At 68.3% G+C, this 17,749-nt stretch overlaps 2 protein-coding genes across 2 annotated transcripts; both read right to left on the reverse strand.

Annotated features, from left to right (window-relative positions):
• Positions 1-232: 232 nt before the first annotated feature.
• Positions 233-12,369, reverse strand: CRTC2 (CREB regulated transcription coactivator 2). Its single transcript, XM_063357246.1, has 14 exons — positions 12,163-12,369; positions 8,022-8,123; positions 7,575-7,693; positions 7,293-7,352; positions 5,497-5,565; positions 3,952-4,055; positions 3,666-3,695; positions 3,359-3,438; positions 3,102-3,151; positions 2,699-2,943; positions 1,692-2,140; positions 956-1,252; positions 688-871; positions 233-590 (listed from the first exon to the last, which is right to left on the reverse strand). The coding sequence occupies exons 1-14, from the start codon at positions 12,331-12,333 to the stop codon at positions 382-384; spliced, it is 2,169 nt and encodes a 722-aa protein (XP_063213316.1). The 5' UTR covers positions 12,334-12,369; the 3' UTR covers positions 233-381.
• Positions 12,370-13,984: 1,615 nt separating this feature from the next.
• SLC39A1 (solute carrier family 39 member 1) lies at positions 13,985-17,699 on the reverse strand. Its single transcript, XM_063357040.1, has 4 exons — positions 17,579-17,699; positions 16,541-16,815; positions 15,636-15,766; positions 13,985-14,715 (listed from the first exon to the last, which is right to left on the reverse strand). The coding sequence occupies exons 2-4, from the start codon at positions 16,716-16,718 to the stop codon at positions 14,071-14,073; spliced, it is 954 nt and encodes a 317-aa protein (XP_063213110.1). The 5' UTR covers positions 16,719-16,815; positions 17,579-17,699; the 3' UTR covers positions 13,985-14,070.
• Positions 17,700-17,749: the final 50 nt, after the last annotated feature.

Consider the following 17,749-nt stretch of genomic DNA (forward strand, 5'->3'; position numbering starts at 1 on the left):
TTTCTCCTTAAACATGATGATTAGCCAGAAAAAAAAATAAAAACAGAAGCGGCCCCCCCCCTACACCCCCTCCCCCCCCGGGGTCTCTACCTACGGGGTTATGTACAGCCACCCCCGGGGGGGATGGGAGCCCCCTCCCCACCGGGGTTTGGGGGGGCCGGGGAGCGCCTGGCTCTCGCCCCTTCCCCTTTCCCACCGGCTCCAGTGTCCCCCGGTCCTGTTCCCTGGGGAGGGAGCGGTGGCCCCACCGTTTTACCGGAAAAAAAAAAAAAAGTGAAAAAGAGGAGTTGGAGGGGGGGAAAGTTGGGGAGGGGTCCAGAGGCAGGGGGGGTGGGTGTCCGCGGGCGGGCGGGGGTGCTGGCGGAGCCCCCCCCCGGCCCCTCACTGGAGGCGGTCGGTGCGGAAGGAGTCCTCCACGGCCGGGTCGGTGAGCAGCGCGTAGGGGTCGCTCAGCATGTTCAGTCCGTCCAGGGTGAGTGGCTCGATTTTCAAATCCTCCTCCAGCCCCAAAGCCGCCGCGTCCACCTCGAAGCCGGGGACGCCGGCCAGCGCCGTGGCGATCTCCTTGGAGATGCCGGGGGGAGAATCCCCTGGGAGACGGCGGGGGGGGGGGGGTAAAAGAGGGGTTCAGCACCCCCTAAGCGACGTCCCGCTCCCCCGGGGGTGAGGGGGCTGCCAGTGACCCACCTGTGAGGATGATGTTGGGGATGGGGCCGTGGCGGCTGCAGTTGCTCAGGTTTTGCCGGTTGAGGACGTGGGGGTCGTAGGTGCCCTCGGCTGGGGGTCCCCAGGGGTCCCTCAGGGTCCCCAGCTCCTCGGGGAAGCCCCCGCTGTTGCCGGTGGGGCTTTCCCCCATCCCGAACTGGTCGAACTGCGGGGAGAGGGGGGGGGTTATGGGGACCAAAAATCCCTGCTGCGTCCCCCCCGCCAACGTCCCCGTCCCGGGAGCACTCACGCTGCCCAAGCCGAAGTCGCTCAGGGCTTGTCCCAGCTGCTGCTGCGGCTGCGGCAGGGAGGCGTTAGGCTGGTACTGGGGGGGGTACGGGCGCTGCGTGGCCCCGCTGGGTGGCACCGGCGGCGCCGGGGGCCGCGTCGGCGGGGCGGGGGGCATGGCCGGCTGCGGGGGGGGCTGCACGGGCTGGTGCAGGGCTTTCTGGCTGGGCTGGGACGGCAGGAGCAGGCCGGGCTGGCTGTAGGAGTACGGCGGGAGCCGCTGGTCGGCCGGCAGCTTGCTGGTGTCCAGGGGCACCCCCTGCGGAGAGAGCGGAGAGGGGGGGGGGTCAGCCTGCGCCCACCTCAGCGCCCACCAGGATCCGGCCCCTCTGCTCGGTGCCCCATCTCTTTTGGGACAGGGACCGTCTCCGCCAGCCCCCGGTGCCGCCCCCGGCAGCGGGTTGGGGAGACCCCAAATTTCAATCCCACCGGCAGCACCAGGCACCAAAACCCCACCACAGGCCGGGCTCCCCCCTCCGGAGCAGGAATCCGGGGTGGGGGAAGCCCCAGCTGGGACGTGCCGCGTTGTGTCCCCCGTCCCTGACCCCAAAGTGGGACGGGGGGGGCGAGGGGCTTCGTGTGTCTGAGATGAGGATGGAAACGAGACAAAGAGAGAAGTGGAGGGAGGAGGAAGAGGAGGAGGAGACGGAGGCGAGCGCGCGGCGCGGGGGCCGGCGCGGGCGATGGACCATGCATACCTGGGTGATGGAGGACAATGTGGGTGACATTGTTGGTGAGAACTGTTTGGGGTGCTGCCTTCTGGAGTCGCCACCCATTGGGAGGGTGAGGGGGCTGAGCGGGACCCGTCGGCGGGGCGAGGTGTTTATGGACGCCTGCACCATGGGGGCGTAGGAAGAGCCGCTCAAGCCGGAGGGCAGGCTGGGGTTGCTGGGGGAAGACTGCATGGGCTGGCTGCGGGGGGACGTGGGGAGGGAGGGATTGCTGAGCGAGGAGGAGAGGGAGGAAGGCAAGGACTGGTTGGAGAGTGAGGAAGGGATGGAGGAACTGCTTTGGGAGGACTGGAGCGAGGGGTTGCTGAGGGAGGACTGGAGCGAGGGGCTTCGCAGGGAGGCCTGGAGGTTGGGATTGCTAAGCGAGGACTGCAGGGACGGGTTACTCAGGGAGCTCTGCATAGGTGAGGTAAGTCCTGTGGGGACAAAAAAGAAGAGACACCACCGTTACCCACGGAATCGCCTCGCGCCCCAGGCTCTCCTCCCCGGGCCGGGCCAGGCTGGGGCTCCCCGTCTGCCCCGGGTGGGATGGAAGGTGACGGAGGCGACCAAAACGATGGAGACAGAGACAGAAACACACACACCCCGGGAACGGCGCCACCGGCGGCTCAGGACGCTCCGGCCCAGCAAGCGGAGGGTGCTGGGGCAGGAGCAGGGTGGGCGGCAGGCTCCCCAACGGGACTGCCATCCCACACCCCCACAGGGCCCCCCGTCACACCCTGCTGCTCTGCCCACCCCGCTCCCAGGCCGGGATCGCACGGAAAGGCCGATCTCCGCCACAGCCGGCTCTGGGATGCCAGCCGGGGGGGTCCTGTCTGCCCCAGCCCTCCCGAGCACTCGCTGCAGGGGGCTCCCCACTATGAGGGAGCATCTCTCGGCTCCCTGCACATCCCGGCGGCTGGTCCTGCCACCCAGGACGTCGGCTCCGGTGCCTCCCTGCCTGCCGGCAGCAGTGGGACGGGGCTAGCCCTCACCTGGCGAGTCGTAGCCCGTCCCCAGGCCCATGCTGCCGCTGATGCCCAGGTGCGTCATGGTGTTGGCCAGGTTGCTGGTGCTGTTGCCCCCGCTCAGGCTGGGGTAGGTGGTCTCGTCCGGGTCGAGGGGGGTGGGCAGCGGGGAGGGGAAGTGCAGGTTGGTGAGGTCGGGAAGGGACCCCCCTGTGTTGAGGGCCGAGGGGATGAGGGGGACGTTGGCAGGCTGATCCGGGGACGGAAATATGCTGGGGGAAAGAGAGAGACACGCTCAGTGTGGGAACGCCGCTGCCTAGGAGGCATCCCCCTCCCCAGCGGCCCGGCCCCCTGGCTCCAGCCCCTTTTCCGCAGCCGCCTGTGGGCTCGGGCTGCCCAGCTGTGTCCCCCAGCCCAACCCAGGACTTACTGGATCCCAGGGACTTCGCAGGAGCGTGGACGGGCCGAGGACGAGGAGAGCTGGGAAATGAAAGGAGGAGGAGTGATGCGAGGCCGGGATGCTGAACCTGCGCTCCCCCCGCCCCAAACCCTGGGCCAGCCGCGGTTTGAAGGCAGGAAGGGGGCAGAGCCACCCTGGTGTCGCAACACCCCACGGTCAGGAAGCGGGCAGCCCGGGCAGGGGGACAAGGGGGTGACACTTCCTCCCTGTCCTCCTCCTGCGCCCACCTTCTTGGTGTCCCAGGGCTTCAGCGAATGCTTGTTGTCGTCGAAGGTCTCTTCGATGGGAGGCACTTGGAAAAGAAACACTGGCGAGGGGGGAGCAGAGGGTCAGCACAGGGAGAGTGGCACAGCCCACCCGCAGCCACCCACCCATCACGCGTGGGGCACAACAGACCCCCCACCACAGAAAGGTCCCCGGGCACTGGCCCCCCACATCCCACCCGCTGCCTCGGCTCTTTGCAGACTGCAAGGCGGGGGACACGGGTCTGTGCCGGGCTTGGTGCCATGCTGCCAGGCGCGGGCAGGCGCTCACCTTTACTGTCTGCATCCCCATCCAGAAAACCTGCAGGAGAGCAGGCGACCATTAGTGGAAGCACATGGGGACACAGGGGGGACATCAGCCAGCACCACAGAGCAAAGGCAGGAAGGGGAGGGGGCCACTGCGTGACCCCACTGCGGAGGGACAGGGCTCCATGCGGTCCCCCCACAGTGTCCTCAAGGGGTGAAAGGGGCGTGGGGGTCCCAAGGCAGCCGGGTGCAGGTGGGGAGCAGGGGAGTCCCGCTGAGGAAAGGGAGGTGTCAAGGGAGGGGACACTCACCGCTGCGGCGGCCGGGCGGCGGGGCGCCCTGCGAGGGGCCCAGGTAGGCGTCCTGGGGGTTGGGGTTCATCACGCTCGTGTGAAGTGCCGAGTCCGAATTTGTTCTGATTGGAAAAGGAAAGGTGATCACCAGACGGGCCCGGGCTTGGCCCCTCAACCCCCCCCCATCAGCCCCGGCCCCGGGACGGTGGGCGAGAGCAGGGCCGGGACAGCAGGCAAAAAAGGGGAAGAAGGGAAGGGGAGCACAGAGGGTTTCGCTGGAGGAACAAGCATTTCCTTTAAAGCCCTCCATGTCCAACACTTGCCATGCCCAGGACAAGCCCTGGGGGCAGATGCCAAGGGGCTCTGAGGGGACCTTGTGCCCTTCTGCCAGCCCTGCCCTCCCCTCCCCACGCGATGGTCCAGGGGGGTCCTTTGTCCGGCACTTCCAGACACTCTGGGGCTTGCCCTGAACCCACCTCCTCCGAGGGACGGTTCTGCCACCACAGCGAAGGCCCCGGAGCCCTCGCCACCCCTGGCACAGGGGCAGACAGGCTCCCCCAGGGACCTTTAGTTTCCCCGGGGGGCCCTGGAGGGGCTGGGGGCAGAGGATCCAGGGATATTACACCCATTGTGTTCCCAATTAGTTGGTCTGAAGCAGAGGAGCGCAGGGAGGGGCTGGGAAAAGGCTGCTCAAGCTAATGACGAGTCCAGGGAGCGCACAAGGGGGATATTGTTCAGCTGCGGCGCAGCTGGGAGGCAGGAAGCTCCCCCCGCCGCCCATGGGACGCAGCCCCCTCCAGCGCGGGGCCCGGACGGGGAGCGATGGGCGCCCGATTGTGGCACAGCACCGGGCCCCGGGAGGTGCCAGCACCACTCCCCCCATGGCCCAAGGGACACAGCGCCGGGACGGTCACGAGCAGCGTTAGTGATGTGCCAGTGCCAGCCCCGAGCCCCGGCTCGCCCTGCTGAGACCCTGCTGTCCCCAGGGAAAGGGACAACCCCAAAGCCACCCCAGCCCCCACGGGGCAAAGCCGTGGCTCTCTGAGGCTGGCAGGGGCAGCTCCTCCCTGTGCTCAAACCCCATGGGGAACCTGCTGCCCTGTCACCTCGCTGGTGTCCCAAGAGGTGGCCCGATCCCCCGGGGCTGCGCTGGCTCCTGCTCCTCGTGCCACACTGGGGTGAAACCAACCAGCTGCAGCAGAGCGAGGTCCTTGCCCCAGTAGCCAGCACTGAGCCAGGGCAGCCCTGGGGTACACCCTGTCCCACATCCAGGAGCCCCATGTCTCCAAAAGCAGCTCCCTGGGGAGCTCAGAGTGTCTGCCGGACCACGGAGCCCATGGAGGCACCAAGCCCAGGGTGCACAGGGCCACCTCCTCCCCGGGGTCCCCACGGCCACCTCCACCCCAGGGGTCCCCCTCGTTTGGTGGATAAGGCAGCCTGGAGACCCCTTCCCTTCTCCTGGGGGGCTGGAGCTGGTACCACCGGGGCTGTGCCCACCCAGGGGGTCGTGGGGAAGGGCTGGAGCCCGGCTTGGAGAGAAAAAGGAACGAAAAAATCATTCACCTGTTGAGAGCCGACGGCAGCCTAAACAAATGTCCTTTCTCCATAGGGAAGTTACTCCAGGGCATGGTCCTTGGTAAGGAGAAAGAGCAGGGTTACTTGGGGTGGGGGGAAGGGGCAGGGCGGCACTGCCCCACAGGAGGGAGGGTTGGCAGCGGGGAGGCCAAGGGCAGCAGGAGGAGGCTGCCTTGCGGGCACAAGCTGGGGTATCTCTGCCGGTCCTGGGGACGCCCCTCGGTACCAGGCCGGGGCTGATCCTCAACGTCCTCACCCCGTTCCCTGCCTTAGCTCTCTGCTCGCAGCCCAGATGCCGCAGCGATGGCCTCGGGGAACCAAAAACATGGCCAGGCTGTGCAGACCGTAGCCGAGATTGTTTCAATCTTTAGGTCCCCATGAGGAAGGAGCTGGTGAGACCTCTCCGTGTGAAAAACCCTAAACTACCACAAGTCAACGCTGTGACGGCTGAGGCACGCTGGGGCAATGCTTGAGGGTCCTTGGGGCAACACCAGAGGGTCTCCCTGCCCCAAAGCAGGGGGACCACGGGCCAGAGACCACCCACCCCTCCAGCAGCACCCAGGAAAATTGTGGAGCGAGAGCCAAGGGAAGGCAGCTGTTTGGAAAAGGGACAAAACGCCCCTAAGCCCAAGCCCAGGGTGAGGAATTTGCAGCGGGATTTGCAGCGAGATGCTCCTGGGAGTGGGGAGGGTGGCTGTGTACGCTGCGAGTGACAGGGCGGATTTGACACAACCTCTTCTTTCAGGGAAAAAAGCCAAGGCTTTGCCCCGGGAGGTCAGGGAAGATGGCAGAGAGGGCACCCGACAGCTGGGCTTGGATAGAGCAGGATGGGGGAAGATGTGTCAGGGGACGAGGCCGCAGCCCTCGCACTCTGGACTGACCGGCGCGGAGGCTCGTCGCAGGGGACAAAGTGCAAGACACAACATGAACCTCCAGCAGAGCCACAGCCTGGTGTGGTACAACCCAGGGCTGCCAACCGGCATCTGCCACCACCGGTGTCACCACCGAGCTGGAGAGAAGGGGCACACATGGCCCCTCCGGCTCCCGGCGCACTGAGACAGCAGCCGAGCTGTGCCGGGCACCAAGGCACCATGGCAGGAGCACGAGCAGCGAGAACGGTCCTCGGGCTGGGGAAGGAGAGCTGTGCTGAGCACAGCACTTTAGCACAAGGGCAGCCTTGAAAATAAAGCCCAGGAGCCCTGAGCGACCTCTAAATGGGCTGAGCTGCGCTGAGCCGAGCTCCTGTGCGGAGCCGCAGCTCATCGGGACCTCCCTGGGGTGGAGCCGATGCTCGGGGTGCGCTCCGGCTTGGGGCTCAGCTGCTCCGTGATTCACCTCGGACAGGATCCCTCTTCCCGCTACCACAGCGGATGGATGCTGCCCCGCACACCAGAGATGGCTATTCTGAGCACGATGAAATCATTTTCCCCTTAAAAATCCCCCCACTCTGTGAGACGGTGCAGCAGCACCCAAAATCAGAGAGTTGGGAGACCTCCCAGCCCCACTCCCAGCATCTCAGCGTTTCTTTGTCCCCCCCAGCTCTGGTTTCTCCCCCACGGACCGGCAAGGGAAGCCGTGTAAATCCTCCCGGGAGGGCTGCCCGTTCCAAGGGACTCTCCCGCGCTGGGCTCCTGCCAACCTGCCTCTTTCCAAACCTCCGGGTGCTCTTTAACACAGAGTGAGCCCCAGGCTCCAGCGACCCCACAGACACGGGGAGGCAGCGGGGCTGGAAACCCACACCCAGAAAACAAGTGCCGGGAGCCAAGAAAACTCAGGGTCTTTACCTCCTCCAGCTCGGCTCAGGCGGAGGCGACAGGTAGGTCGGTCCGTAGGGAGAGCTGTCGATGTGAGAGGCACGTTAAGGGCCAAACGAGGGGCTGGGCAGGCAGTGTGCAGGCACCTAGTGCAACCCCGCAGACGGGCCAGGGCTGCACGCGTTGCTAATGCTCACTAATCCCAAAGAGACGAGCACTGGGGGCACTGGGATGGGGGCAGGAGCCCCAGCAGTGGGAGGAAAGGCTGTCCTTGTCCCCGCCGACGGGGTGGGAGGGGACGGGATAAAGGATATCTGTCGGACATATCGGCGAAGGGGGGACATCATCCGGCGTGGGTCCCGCTGCACTCGCTCCACCAGGCCGTGGTGCCGGGTGCTGCGCGTGGAGTCCAGCGGGGAATGCAGAGGGCCCTGTGGGGAGGAGAGAGCGCGGTGAGCCTACCACCCGCTCGCCAGGGAAGGGGGCGCAGGATCAGCCCCCCCTCGACTGCCCCGGCAGCGCTGCCGGGGGCATGGAGCTGGGGCCAGGCAAGGGGGTTAGAGGAGAACATCCCCTCGTCCCCATCAGCATCATGCCCCAAGGCTCTTCTTCCTCCTCCCCGACACCCACCCCGAGTCCTGATGCAGCTCCTGAGCCCGCTTCCCAAGGCACCAGGGGTGGCAGCCGCTGTGCCATGGGGGGCAGCCCCCCCAGACCCCCCCAGGGCAGCCCCTGGCTGGCGGAGCGGGCGCTGCTCACCTGGAAATCGGAGACGCCGCTGCCGATCTGGTTGACGTTGGGCAGGGAGCCGCTGTAGTAGGGTCCCCGGCTGTGTGCCAGCCTCAGCTTCTGTGCCTGCAGCTGGGCCGGGGCGGGAGGAGGCAGGTCAGGGGGGGCCAGCAGGCACCCCACGGTGCTGGGGCTCCTCCGAACTGCCCCATTACACCCGAGACATCCTCATCCCCACTCCGGCGGGTCATCCTCATGCTCTCTCTCCTGCAGCTGAGCCCCAAGCTTGCCCCACGCCTGCTACTGAGCCCCTGGGGGGTCCCACAGGAGGTGGCCCCCAAGCGAGGCATGTCTGACCCAGTGGCCTCAGGAACCGTGCAGGAACAGGCCAGGAGGGCCTGAGGTGCCCAGTACCTCTCAGCTTTGAAGCCATCGGGTGCGGAGGAAGCCCTGCAAGGGACTTTCCTCCCTCCGTGGGTGCTCTGGTGTAGGAAGGACGCTGAGCCCCCGCTGGGTTTAGCAGCGCAGAGCGGGGAAAGCCACATCTCTCCCACAGCCTGCGGCTCCCACATCCCTGGAGCAGAGGCTGAGCCCAGCCCCGCTCCCCCCAGAAACAGCCGAAGCCCCCATGCCCACCCAAGAGGGCTCTGGGCTCCTCAGGCACCAGCGCTCGGCGGGTCAGCCCGTCCCCTTCGATCCAGAGGTGCTGGCTTTTCCAGCCTCTCATCCACACTAAAGACAGTCCTGGGGCTGTCGGCAACACCAGTGCCGCAGCCCAAAAACCGGGGGAGATCCCAGCCTGGGGCCGGGGCTCCGGCAGGGTGAGCAGGGAGGGCTGCCAGCTCGGCTTGGCATGGCACAGCAGCCCGCCGGCTCCCAGCGCTGCTCAAGGCCAAGGGAAGGAGTCACGGCAAACCGCAGGCGGGAGATAACCGGCCCCCCGTGCTCGGCAGCAGAGGAAAACACCCACGGCAGAAGAGAGCCGGGGTGCCAGGGCAGGAGCAGTGCCGAGGTGGCCCCCGAAAGCCCCCTCCTGGCCCAGCCCCGCAGGCAGGAGCCCGCCCGCAGCCAAGCCGGGCGGGGGGTTGACCCGCCGTGAGCAGCACAGACTTCCTCATCCCGACAGCAGCAGGAAGACGTTCCGCTGCCCACATCCCGGGAAAGAGCACAGCCACCATCATCCCCTCCAGCACAAGGGGATGTCCCATTCCCGCCGTCTGGCATCCTACCGGGGAAGGAGGGTTTCCCCAATCCACAGAGCCAAGGCCAAGCACGTAGGAATCCACCTTCCCTCTGGACCTGGGGGGTCCCTGAGCACCCCCGCGCTCCAGCCAGCACCAGCGCTCATCGGTCCCGGACAAACCCCGGGGAATGAGAAGACGAAGCACAAAAAGCAGCTTGGAAATGGGCTGCAGCCGGGAAACCTGCGACAGCAAATTCCCAAGCTTAAGACCAGCAAAATCCAGATCCAAGGGAAAAAAACCAAAACAAAACAAAAAAACACAACAACAAACCACCAAAAAAATGGGAGATTTAGTCAACAGCTGGCTGCGCTGGCACTGCAGGATTAGTGTGAGGAGTTGCACTGGGGCTTAAGGTCTTGGGATCTTGCTCTGTTCTCGGAGCCAGGGTCCCTGCGGGAGCCAGCAGAGCCAGACGAGGCCGAAATCAGGCAGCAGCTCGCAAGCGGCCAGAAAAAAACTCCAGGAAACACGAAGCAAAGCTTGAGGGGCTGTCAGACCCCCACGGTGGGAGCGGGGCAGCCCAGAGCTGGGCAGCAGCCCCCCAGTTGCCTCTCCCCCAGCCAGCAGCCACAAAAGGGAGGTGCCCGTGTGGGGCAGAAGCTGCCGGCGCGATGACCGCTGCCAGCTCCTTGCCCGCAGCCCTGTGGGCAATGACAGAGGGGACCCATGGGGACCAGCTCCTGTCCCAGGTTGTGCTGCTCTGCGCCTCTCTGGGGCTGCCGGTCCCACACGCGGGGAGTGAACTCCCGGAGGAAGCATCCCGGGACAGGGATTAGCGGGGGGGGACGGTCCTGCTGCCTCTCCCCCCGGCTTTGCTGCACATTAACCAGCTGTTTACTGTGCAAACACGCTGCAGAAGGCTCCAGCCCACTCCCAAACTCGCTGGCGATGCGCAGGTCACGCCTCCCGCCTGCCGTCCTGCCAAGACAGGGGACAAAACCTCCGGAGAGATGTCCCCGCACATCCTGCACAGGACATCTGCCTGCCGGGGACAGGACTGCTCTCGGCTGGGCAGGGAGCGGTGCACGTTGCTCCCTGGGGGCCAGCAGGACCCTGTCGCTGTCACCCACCTCGGTTCCGTGGATGTCAGGTCACCGCTGCCTCGCCAGACCCAGGGCGCCAGCGGGTATCTCCGACCCCAACATCCCCTTTTTTAAAGCTCTGATGGATTTTGCTCCACTCTTCTCCCAGTCCCGCCGACCCCAAGTGTGGGGTGACACATGAGCCTCCCCATCAGCGGTCCCTGTCACCTGGAAGAACCTCCCTGTGTCTCCGGCTCCCTCAATTCTGCACTCCTCTCCCTTCGCTCATCCATCCTGTCTCTGCTGGGAAGGACGGCGCTGGGTGCCAGAGCCCGCGGCCGCCGGCACGGCGACCCGCAGCACTGCAGAGCCCCATCACCAGGGTTGGTGCAACCCGCCTCTCTGGGAGCTGAAATCTGACCAAACCCTCATCTTGGAAAACGGCCGTCGGATCCCTGCCGACTCTGCAGGGTCGGCACAGAGCAAAATGTGAACCGGAGCCAACCATCTCCTCTCAACGGCTTCCCCCGCCTGGGAAACCACGCTCCTGGAGATGCCCCGCAACTTTCCCAGCCTCCCAGAGCACCCCTCCTGCCACCGAGGTCCCTCCAAGAAGCCTTTGGGGGTCCACGACTCCCCTTTCCCAAATGCGGGGCAGTTTTGCCGGCTCAGATCCGGCACACTCATCTGCGCTCCCAACACTGCCTTTTCTCAGGCTCTGGCCAAGCTAAATTTAAGTGTCTCCAGGGATGGAGCATCCGCCACTTCCCACGGGAGCTGGCCGCATCGATGGGAAGGACCAACCCAAGCCACCCGAGGGTCCCCAGTGCCCAGGGACAGGCCCCCCCACGCCTGGTGGAGGCGACATGAGGCTGCGACAGGACAAGAGCCCGTCGCAGAGCCGTGGGCACGGGGATCCCCTCCTCGCCCCCGCAGCGAGTGCCTCGGCAAAGCCTCGGGTGCCGCAGAGGGCGAGTCGCTTTTTCCACCCAGGACGTGCACTCGGCAGCAGAGGCGGCGAGTCCCACACACAGCGGGTCCCCACACACAGCGGCCACGGTCCGGAGCGAGCCACATGCCGACATACCCGTGGCCAAATAACAATATAAATCAAAATAAACCCGGGGGAAGGAGCAGGGTACAGGTGGGCACTCGGAGAAGGAGCGTTTCTCTCGGGGGGGAAAGCCCTTCCCAGCCCCTCCGCACCCCCCAGCACCCCAAATGCACACCCACCCCCAAACCTTGGGGTGATGCCCCATCTTCTCTGCCACCCCCAACCCCCCCAGCCCCTTTGGGCACCCACCTGAGCACCCCCCATCCCCTCTGTGCCTCCTGATCCGTCCCCCCACCCTGTAGCCCCAGCACAGGCCCTGGCCCCCACTACCCTACCTGAGCCCCCCCCCTCCTTCTGTACCCCCAAACGCTCTCTCCCCTCATCCCCACAGCCCCCCATCCCTTACACAGCCCTTGGGCCCCTCAAAACCGCCCCTCCACCCAAGCCTTCACTCTGCCTCTGGCCGCCTTACAGCCCCCCCACCAGCCCCCGGCCCCCCTCACAGCCCCCGGCCGCCTTTAGCGCCCCCCGCCCCCAAGGTCTTCACTCTGCCTCCGACCCCCTCACAACCCTCCCGACTCCACAGCCCCCACCAGCCCCCGACCTCCCCCCCGGTCCCCGGCCCCTCGTAGTCCCCGGGCCCGCCCGGGCCCTCACGCGCCCCCCCAGCCCCTCACAGCCCCCGACACCCCCCTCCAGTCCCCGACTCCTTCCACATCCCACGGCCCCCGGAGCGCCCCCCCCCGGCCCCCTCACAGCCCCCCATGCCCGCCCCCGACCCCTCACAGCCCCCGGCCCCCCCCGGTCCCGTGTCGCATCCGGCGGGGGGAGGCCGCGGCGGCGCCGCTCACCCGGGTGGAGCAGATCTCCATCATCACCTCCTCGAAGGCCGCCGTCTCCTCCGCCTGCCGCTGCTTCTGCAGCGCGATCTTCTCGCTGAACTTCCGCGGGTTGGAAGCACCGGCACCGGCCGAGGAACTCGCACCGGAGCCGGGCCCGGCCCCCGCGCCCGCCGCCGCCATCTTCCCTGCTCGGGCCGCTCCGGCCGCCGCCGCCGCCGCCGCCGCGCGGGGGATGCCGGGACGGGGAGTCCGCGGGACGTCGCCGCCGCTGGGCTGCGGGGAGGCGGGGACTACAACTCCCGGCAGCCTCCGCGCCGCGCCCGCAGGGGCCGCCGGGAAGCAGAGTCCCCGGGCTGCGCCCCCCCGGGCACACACGCGAGGGGGAGGGCGGGTCCGACTACAGCTCCCGGCGTGCACCGCGCGGGGCCGCCCCCGGGGCGAGGGGTGACGGGGGGCACCGATTGCGGGGGGGGACACAGAAATGGGGGGTCCGGGGTGGGGGGCACTGCGATGGGGGACCCGGGGGACGGGGGCGGGGACCGGAGCGGGGGGGCCCGGGGAGGAGTGGGGAGTACGTCAATGGAGGGGGGCACCGCAACAGAGGGGCCCGGGGGGGACACACCGCGAGGTGGGGGGGGGCACAGCAATGGGGGGACCCGGGGCGGGGGTTGGGGGGACCGCAATGAGGGGGCCCGGGGGCGGGGGGACACGCAAAGGGACAGACACACCACAGTGGCATGACCTGGGGAGGGAGGGAGGGGGGCAGCGCAATGGGGGTCCCTGGGGGGGGGCAGCAGGGCGGGGGGGGGGGGTGTCATGCTGCATGGGGTTAGTGCTGAGGGGAGACGACACGACGTCAGGGTCACCCCCCTCCATGGCTGGGAACAGAGCAGACCCACCCTTACCTTACCCCCCCGCAAAACTGGGGAGGCCTGGACCCCCCAGCCCGTATAGGCCGGGGGGGGGGGCACTGTGGACCCCCCCCCGGGCACTGTCATCCCTCCCACCCCCAATATCGCACACCCCCCCCCAGGCAGAGGCAGCACCAGCCGGTTCAGTCCTTTATTTGCTTCATCCAACACCTCCCCGTCCAGGGCCGGGGGGTCGGGGCTGCACCCCCCCTCGTGCCCCCCCGCGCTGTGAGGGCAGTTGTGGGTGTGGAGGGGACATGTTCATCCCCCCGTCCTGGGGTCCCGCGGGGGGGGGGGGGACACAGCACTGCTCCTCCCGGGCAGGTGGGGAAACTGAGGCACGGGGCTGAGCCGGGTGCGGAGCCGCCACCCCCGGGGTGTTCAGGGGACGCTGGGGACAAGCCCTGGGGTGGCACTTTGGGGCGCAGAGGGGTCCTACATGGAGGGGGGGAGTTGGTGGAACACTGGGGGGACGACGACAGCAGGGTCACCACAACCCCCCCATGGCTGGGAACAGAGCACACCCCCTCTACGCCCGCAAAACTGGGGGTCCTGGACCCCTCAGCCTGTATAGGCCTGGGGGGGGCACTATGATGCCCCCCAGGGCTCTGTTGTTCCCCCGGGAATTGCTGTCCCCCCCAAGGCACTGTTGTCCCCCCCCAGAGGCCCTGTTGTTCCCCCCCATGGTACTGTGACACCCTCCCCAGGGCACTGTGACCCCCCCCCCCCCGCAAGGCACTGTTGTCCCATCCCTGGGCACTGTGACCCCCCTCTAAGGCACTGCAACCCCCCCCCAAGGCACTGTTGTCCCCTCCCCCAGGGCACTGTGACCCCCCCAGGGCACTGTTGTCCCCCCTCTGGGCACTACGACCCCCCCGGGGCACTGTGACACCTCCCCCCAAGGCACTGTTGTCCCCCCCAAGGCACTGTTACCCCCCCAAGGCACTGTTGTCCCCCCCAGGGCACTGCTGTACCCCCACCGCGGCGAGGAGCGGGGGGACACGTCTCAGATCTTGATGAAGAGGATGCCAGTGACGAGGGCGAAGCCGGCCAGGAGCAGGAGGACCTTGGGGACGCGGTGCTGGGCCACCCCCAGTTCCTGGGGCAAAATCTCCAGGAAAGTGATGTAGAGGAAGGTCCCGGCCGCCAGCCCCTCCAGCACCCCCCGGCACAGGCGCTGCCGCGGCCCCGCGCCCGCCGCCACCACCGTCCCCAACCCCACCCCCAGCGGGGACATCATGGCGAAGAGGAGCAGGCAGGCGGCCACGGCGGGGGGGCGCAGGCGGCCCCCCAGCAGCTTGAGGGCCAGGCTGAAGGCCACGGCGCACTTGTGGAGCAGCAGGGCCAGGCAGACGCGCAGCACGGCCCCCTCGCCCTCCTGCAGCCCCAGCGCCAGCCCCTCCAGCACGGCGTGCAGCGCCAGCGCCAGCACCAGCAGCCCCGCGCGCATGGCACCCCCGGGGACGGCGGGGACGCGCGGGGACGGCGAGGAGGACGATGGCGGCGTTTGGATGGAGGCGGTGGTGGGAAGCAAGGCTCGCGTCTCCTCCGCCGCGGCCGACGGCTCCTGCTGCACCATGGCCACCTGCTCCAGCACCAGCACCAGGAAGAAGCCCATGGCCAGGATGAACTCCGGGAGGGGGAACTGGAGCTGGGGGGAAGGGGAAAGGGGGGGTTCAGGGGCGCCTGCGCCCGCCGTGTCCCCCCCCCGGGAGGAAGGCGGAGGCGGGGGCTGCCGGGAAGCCGCGGGCAGAGGGAGGAGGATCTTTCCATGAGTCATGGCGGGACACGAGGGGCCTCCTGCCCGGCCGGCCCCGCTGTCCCAGCCCCACTGTCCTCTCCTGGCCCTGCTGTCCCCTCCCGGCTGCTCCGCTGACACCAGCCCGGCCCTGCTGTCCCCTTCCCACTGTCCCTATCCCTGCTGTCCCCAGCCCACTGTCCCCAGCCCCACCGTCCCCTTCCCCACCATTGCATTCCTACTGTCCCCCTGTCCCATCCCTGCTGTTCCCTTCCCCACTGTCCCCATCCCTGCTGTCCCCAGCCCGCTGTCCCCAGCCCCACCGTCCCCTTCCCCACCATCCCATTGCTGCTCTCCCCCTGTCCCATCCCCGCTGTCCCCCTGTCCCCTTCCCTACCATCCCATTCCTGCTGTCCTACTGTCCCATCCCCACTAGTCCTGTCCCCACCGTCCCCCTTCCCTCTTGTCCCATCCCCACCATCTTGTCCCAACCGTCCCCCTCCCCACCATCCCACCCGCTCATCTCCCTCCCTGCCATCCCATCCCTGCTGTCCCCCTCCCCACCATCCCATTCCTGCTGTCCCCTACCACACTGTCCCCCACCACCAGCCTGTCCCAACCATCCCCCTGCCCTCTTGTCCCATCCCCACCGTCTTGTCCCAACTGTCCCCCTCCCCGCTGTCCCAGCATACCTGACCCCCCCACACCCAGCCAGAGCTGCTGACCCCGATCCCGGGGACAGGGACACCGAGAACCCCACGGGGCAGAGCCGCGGTCCCCCTGGGCAGGGTCCGGGGGGGTGTCAGGCCCGCAGGGGGGTCCCGGGCGCTCACCGTGACGCGCAGCCCCTCCAGCGCGGCGCTGATGCTGGCCAGGTAGTCAGGCAGGAGGTCGAGGAGGCAGGTGCCCAGGAAGACGCCGCCGGCGAAGCAGCTCACCAGGCTCAGCACCGGGCTGCGGGCAGCTGCCGGGGGGGGACAACACCCCGCTGGGACCCCCACTGCAGCCCCCTCCTCCCCAGCCCTGCCTCGGGTGACAGCCCTGTCCCCAGCCCATCCCAGACTCCTGGAACCTTGAGACCCCCCGGACCTCTGAGCCCCGCCGGGCCCCTGGAATCTCCTAAAATCCCCAGACCCCCCCAGATTCCCCTGGACCCCCCCCGACTCTGTGGGACATCACAGGCACCCCCAGGACACACCCTCCCCCCCTTGACCCTCTGAACCCCCAGACCCCCCAGGATTCCTCGGACTCCTGAGACCGCTGGGATCCTTCAGACCTCCCGACCCCTCAGAACCCCTCAGACACCCAGGACCCTGCGGAGCCTTCAGACCTCTTGAACCCCCAACCCCCCCCAGGCCCCCCAGGACACCCCCGAAACCCCCCAGGATCCCCCAAGCCCCCGTGAGACCCCTGGACCCCCCCCGACTCCCTGGGACATGTCAGACACTCCCAGACCCCCCAGGACCCTCTCAGCCCCCAGGATTCCCCAAACTGCCTGGGCCTCCGAAACCCCCCGGGCCCCCCCAGGATCCCACAGATCCCCCGGACCCATGAGATCCTGCAGACCCCCCCCCCCCAGACTCCCAGAACCGCCCCCCCCCGCCCTGGGATCCCCCAGACCCATGAGATCCCCGCCCCCCCCCAGCCTCCCTGGCACAGCCCGACCCCCAAAACCCCCCGACCCCCGGGACCCCCCGGGATCCCCCAGACCCCACCGGACCCCCCCCCGGTCCCGTACCGGCGGCGCCCGGGGGCTGCCGAAAGCAGCAGAGCGGGGCGAGGCCGCAGGCGAGGGGCAGCAGCAGCAGCAGCACCAGCGATCCCAGTTTGGCCTCCAGACCGGGCGGGGGGCGCGCCGCCGCCCCGGGGCTCCAGGCCAGCTCCGCCGCCCCGGCCCCGCTCCCGCCCGCCGCCATCCCGCCCGGTACCGGCAGCTCAGCGCCCGCCGCGGGGGAGGCTCCCGCCGGCCGCCGCTTCCTCGGTCGCCCGTCGCATCCCCGTGGCCTCCCGGCGCTGCGGCGGGACGGGACGGGGACGTCGGAGCGGCCGGGGCCGCCTCCCGGCCCCGGTGACTCACACGCACACCGCCCTCCCGGCCCCGCCGGCGCCGAGACACCCTCCCCTCCGGCCCGGGGCCCCGCGGGGGGTGGGCGGGGGATCCCCGGGGGGCCCGGGACAGCGCTCCGGTAACGGCACGGGGCACCGGGACCGGGATCGAGGACCGGCACCGGGATTGGGATCAAGGGCCGGGACCGGGATCAAGGGCCGGGACGGGGATCAACGACGGGGACGGGGATCAACAACTAGGGCCGGGATCGGGGATCGGGATCAAGGACCGGGATCGGGACCTGGGATCGGAACCAAGGACCGAGACAGGGATGAAGGACGGGGATCGGTAGCAGGATCAAGGACCGGGAATCGGGATCAAGGACCGGGACAGCGGACCGGGACGGGGGTCAAGGACCGGGACCGGAATCAAGGACCGGGGATCGGTACCAAAGACCGGGATCGGTACCGGGATCAAGGACTGGGGATCGGGATCAAGGACCGGGACCTTGGACCGTGATGGGGATCAAGGACCGGGACGGGGATCAAAGACCGAGACCGGGATCAACAACTGGGCCCGGGCCAGGGGATCGGGATCAAGGACCAGGACGGGGATCCAGGACCGGGATCGGGGACCGGGACCGGGACTGTGTCCCGGTCCCGGTTCCCGGTCCCCGTCCCGGTCCAAGGCCCCGGTGTCTCCCCCGTGTCCCCCCCGCCCCGCACTCACCGCTCGCTGCACCCGCGCCTCCTCGCCGCTCCAGAGGGCGGAGCCGGCCCCGCGCGCCGCAGCCAATAGCGACGCGAAAAGCCCCGACGGTGCCGCTGAGTGACGCGCGCCGCAGCCAATAGGAAACGAGAAAGAAAAAAAAAAACCGCGCCGCACCGGGAAACGTGGCCG

The sequence above is a fragment of the Chroicocephalus ridibundus genome, chromosome 21 (assembly GCF_963924245.1).
Source record: "Chroicocephalus ridibundus chromosome 21, bChrRid1.1, whole genome shotgun sequence".
In the NCBI taxonomy this organism is placed as follows: Eukaryota; Metazoa; Chordata; class Aves; order Charadriiformes; family Laridae; genus Chroicocephalus; species Chroicocephalus ridibundus.